The sequence below is a fragment of the Sinocyclocheilus rhinocerous genome, unplaced genomic scaffold (assembly GCF_001515625.1).
Source record: "Sinocyclocheilus rhinocerous isolate Xijiao unplaced genomic scaffold, SAMN03320098_v1.1 scaffold2340, whole genome shotgun sequence".
NCBI classification, from domain to species: Eukaryota; Metazoa; Chordata; class Actinopteri; order Cypriniformes; family Cyprinidae; genus Sinocyclocheilus; species Sinocyclocheilus rhinocerous.
The window spans coordinates 102,467-107,864 of record NW_015646462.1 but is presented as its reverse complement, the minus strand read 5'-3'; the positions used below and the strand labels follow the sequence as shown (position 1 = coordinate 107,864).

General features: G+C 36.1%; 1 protein-coding gene across 1 annotated transcript in view; it reads left to right on the top strand.

Annotated features, from left to right (window-relative positions):
- The window catches only part of LOC107707854 (MTSS1-like protein), a 61,321-nt gene that overhangs the window by 43,306 nt on the left and 12,617 nt on the right, over nucleotides 1-5,398 (top strand). Inside the window, exons 4-6 of the mRNA XM_016511957.1 lie at nucleotides 3,972-4,056; nucleotides 4,553-4,644; nucleotides 4,923-4,997. Of these exons, the coding sequence (XP_016367443.1) occupies nucleotides 3,972-4,056; nucleotides 4,553-4,644; nucleotides 4,923-4,997 (252 nt within the window). The remainder of the gene's footprint in view (nucleotides 1-3,971; nucleotides 4,057-4,552; nucleotides 4,645-4,922; nucleotides 4,998-5,398) is intronic.

Here is a 5,398-nt window from a genome sequence, read left to right as displayed (position 1 = left end):
TTGTTTGTGTAAGTGCTCTGTATGTCTTTCTGCTGGTCGTCAGCCAAGTAAATGGCCTTGTTTATCCAGTTACTCTATTCAATTAAGTTCAGAAGCCACAGAAGGAATTCCCAACGCTGTCACTCAAGTGGCCACGCCCTTAATTATGCAGAACTTTAAGGCTTAATATAATTTAAACAGATGAGTTATAAAAAAAATTCACCCCCCTCACAGTTGTCATGAAGGGCAAAATTAGCTATATAGATCAAAACCACTTTTTGTACCAGGCTGTAAACATATTTTTTTCTGCTGTAAAGTTGGGCATTTTAACATGGGGGGTCTATGGGACTGACTCCCTACCAACCGTGTTGGTTTCACAAGAGAGACCGGAAGGTTGCCGCTTGTTCCCAACAGACTGATTTTCATCCATTTTTGTCTCAGAAATCGTTTTCTTATTTCTGATTTCTGAATTTGCCTTCAGAAATCATTCTAATATGCTGATTTGCTGCTCAAGAAACATTTCCTATTATCAGTATTAAAAACAGTTTTTTTGTGGAAACCTTGCAACATATTCTTCTGGATTTTTTAATGAATAGAAAAATTAAAATAACAGCATTTATTTGGAATAGTTATTTTTTATAACATGTTTTTCTGTCACTTTTGATTAACTTAATGCATCCTTGCTGAATAATAATATTTGTTTCTTTAAAAAAAAAAAATCGTATTGACCCCAAACATTTGAACGGTAGTGTATATACAATTTTGACAGATACCAATAAAACAACAATATAGTAGAGTAATATCGTAAAGTAATATCGGCAGATAACCTACGTGGTCCTGGTGTATTATGCATACCTAGTAATGAGACTTTAAATGTATATTAATTTGGTATATTCATTGTATTGATGATGTCATGTATTGATGAAAATCTCAAACTTTGTTTGGGCACTGAGAAGTTGTTTAGACAAATACAGACATTCATGAGGAAGATGGTAAATTCATCCACTCTTTTACATCATTCCATGTGTTTGTCAACTTGTGCTCTTTCCACTCATCTTTTCTCAGAATCATCATTTTTACATTTTGGTGACTAAATGTCATGAGAAAAAACAATATGTGGGGGCTAGTGTGGCAGTGCGGGTCTTGGCGATGAGGCCAACAGTAAACACAGGCTGCTGTAACAGATGGAGGCGACAGCACTCTGTGAATACTGCCACTCTGTACAGATTACTGCGGTGACAACAGTACACTGCTTCAGAGCACACGCTGGGCTGGACATTCTCAAGTGGCCATCAGAGACATTTCAATCTGATATTTTCTCTGAAATGGTTTGCGAAAGACACACAACGGGAAAACTGAGTACACGCAACGTTAGCCAGATGCTAGCTGTCTTTCTTTTGCGATGAAAGTAGTGACAGCTCTTTTCTTCCATATTTTGAGGTACATTCAAATTAAATAGCTTAATGAAAAAGACAAAAAAAACGCTTGCAGACGATTGTGAAAATGGTGGGGTTTATTTGGACAATCAATTAAATGATTGGAGAAGTCCGACATCTGTCACCAGAGAGAAGTGTGACATTTTCACCTGGAGGATTGAGTTAGGACATTTTGATTAAGAATTACGAGTTGAATAAAAAAAAGAAAAAAGGGATGTCTCACTAAAGGAGGTCTCAATTCAGAAGCAATTAAAAATGTGTGAAGAACACCTCACTTGCTCCTTTTCCGTTCTCACACTTTCTCTTTTCAAGTTTTTGTCTTTTGTAATTTTCTGTCACTATCTTAAGGTACGGTGGCACTTTGACATTAGACACTGTATCATCTCACTCCGCTCTGTGGGATGGATGGATTAATGAATGGTTGCTGGGTAGAACAGGAGGCATGAGGCAGGAATGTGTTAATTATGAATGGAGCTTCTCTTGTGGCTTACTAGAGTCTCATTGGAGAAACACTGTGTTTGTATGCATGTGTGCCCTTCTGAGTGTGTGTGTGTGTGTGTGTGTGTGTGTGCGTGTGTTGGCATGCATGCATGTTTAACTCATTGCGCTCAGAGCGACCATGCAGAAAATCTGTGTTAGTGAACACATTACTGTTATCGCAAAATGGCAATGGATAATAGACACAAGAGTCAAAGGCACGTCAATGCTATATGTTTGTTCCATATATGTAGCCTACTATATGCATCTATATATTTGATTAATTGTTTTTGGTCTTTTAGTTTGGTCTGATTTTTTTTTTACAGTTACAATTATATGCACTTTAACAGAATTAATTTGTGCGTATACAATATATAGTGATTGTGTGCAAATCATTCAGCGCTAACTAGCTAGCAAAGCTAAAGCTGCATAGGAAAGAAAAATCACAAATGAGATCTCTTAAATCTCAGTTGTTCCCCATAGACAGCATTGAGATTAAATGGAGAAGAAATTAAGAGTTCAGATGCAAAAGCCTCTAAGTGCCGTCTGTCATTTTCTTCTAAAATTAGCATTTTTTTATCAGGTTGCTATATTTAGGTTCAGTAATTTCACTTTAATGACATTGTATAGGTCGTTTTCTATGCCATTAAAGTGAAATAACTGAACAAAAATATAGGAGCCTGATAAAAATGCTAATTTTAGATGAAAATTTCAGATGCACTTAGAGGCTTTTGCATCTGAAGTCTTCAAATGTAGAATTGTGATCTCACATGTCTCCTCTAGAGTGTCAAATGATCTCAACAATGTCTCAAACTATGCTCATGTTTGTCAAGACACTAACATCTGCAATAAAAGTCAGAAATTTCAATAAAAACTCAAATGTTTCTCATCATATTCTTCCAATGTGAGCTATGGTATTAACATTCAATGTATAATCCTCTACTCTCAGTTGTGTACAATTAAATTCAAGCCTCACTTTGGTCTTTTTTTATCTCTCCTCAGAAATTGTATAGCAGAAAGAGCTGTGACAATGTGGACACTTAAGAAACATAAATTAGATCCAAATTAGTGTCTTAACATATAAAAGAGCAATGAAAGTAATAAAAGTACTTAAATTAAAAATACCTCTGGGTGTTATATGTAACATAAATTCGGGTTAAAGGGATTATACAGAATAAATACCAGTAAGATATAAATATGTGTATATCATTTTCCATACATGGTAAAAATAGTTTGGTCTTCAACCCAATGTTGACCTGAGACCTGAGTTTGGAGACCTGAGATCTACTGGAAATCTGAGGTCAGCACAGACCAGGATTTAATGCTGGAATGTAAATTTTCATCGACCTGTGAATAAGATGAAAGTACTAATGCTGAGAAGAGATGGGTAAATCACCCCCTGCAGCAATTCTGGTGATAAGGAAGCATACACTTTTAATGTTTATTATAATGACAAATGTAAACATGACGTTGAGATAGTTTGCCAGTCAAATTTTCACAGTCATATGAGATACACAGTGTTTTTAGATTGTAATAAATAATCAGTTGTTTCTTATATTGAAGGTCATGGTACAGTTAAATCTAAAGAGCTGGTGCGGTTCCAGGCAACACTTACAGACTTCTCAGTTCAACAATTCAGTTTGACATGTAAACACTTCAAGAAATAATAGCTGTCCAGGCCACCTTCTTTGGAAGAAAGCACACGGCCTCTTATAAATACTCGGGTCAGGATTTTCCAAAGGTTTTTTTTCCCAACCTGCTACTAAAAATAGCCTCATTTACACTGTGGTTACAGGTTACATGCACACTTTAGGGAGTCTTTTAAATTAAACCACTTTATTTGGACTGAAGCAAGTACAAATTACTGATCCATGTTAATAATTAATATTTGAATGACTAGAGGTTGTACACTTGATGGTCTTTAAAACGCTAGTGATTAAAGTTCAGCTTACAACATTCTGAGCTGCAGCCGTTGTTTTTACCATGCTGGTTTTGGTCATTGAACTGTACACATAGTGTTTCCTATGTGTAATTTCAGTTATGTTCTGACAGTTTTTTCGCCATTTGTGTCTCCTGTAGGTGCTACCAGAGACATCGGATCAGCTCTGACCCGCATGTGTATGAGGCATCGCAGCATTGAGGCTAAACTACGCCATTTTACTAAGTACGACCACACTTCTCCTGTCATCTACTTCCTGTGTGTCATAGTTTAGAAGCCTATATATAACACAAATACATGTATGCATATGATTATACTCAACACAAGAATTTTGTATGTGTTTTATTTGTTTGACACTGAGCTCTGGCATGTGCACAAATGTGACCATCACAACACACTATAATCTAAACACTAAACACAAAACACTATAAGACTCACTCTCAGAGTCTGATGACACTGGCAAGACAAGAGAACACAAATACACACACTTTTCACACTTCATTAAAGGACATCTGCTGACAATTCCCTCCGACAGTCTAATGAATGCATGCCTTAGACTCTAAGCCACACTTTAAACCAAAGCCTTCATTTCTCATGGTCTGAACCCCCACAGGGTTGATGATATTTCCTTATGAATGTTCATATTGCTTTGTAATTGAATGAGAACCTCTGACTCAGCTGTGAACGGTTGAGAACATGATCCTCTCTTCATTGCTTTCAGTGCTTTGATGGAGAGCCTGATCACTCCTCTACAGGACCGTATTGAAGACTGGAAGAAGACAGCCAATCAACTGGACAAGGACCATGCCAAAGGTGACTAAGCACTTTTTTGTCCATATGTCAGTCCTTACAAAGTAGACAGCATACACATTTCCGGTTACTCTTTATTTTATAGTAAATGTACTTACAGTGTACTTACCCATGGAAGTACTGGTTAGTATACGGTATAGCTACATGGGTTAAGGTTAGGTTTAGGGGTAGGTTCAGAGTTAGTACCTAGTTATTACCCAGTTATTGCTATAATAAGTACATAGTATGTACACACGGAACATAAAGTGCTACTAAATTTTCATACATTTCGTTTTTTACAGAGTACAAACGGTCTCGTCATGAAATAAAGAAGAAATCTTCAGACACCATGAAATTACAGAAGAAAGCCAGGAAAGGTAACACAATATATTCACAATATTACTATGAAATGTTAAGCATCACAACAAATTTGGGCAATTTATTCTGTGAAATAGGATCACAAACAACACATATGTGACCCTGGACCACAAAACCAGTCTTAAGTCGCCTGGGTATATTTTTAGCAATAGCAAAAAAAAAACATTGTATGGGTCAAAATGATCGATTTTTCTTTTATGCCAAAAAATCATTAGGATATTAAGTAAAGATCATGTTCCATGAAACTATTTTGTCAATTTCCTACCGTAAATATATCAAAACGTACGTTTTGATTAGTAATATGCATTGCTAAGTACTTCATTTGGACAACTTTATAGGAGATTTTCTCAGTATTTAGATTTTTTTTGCACCCTCAGATTCCAGATTTTCAAATAGTTGT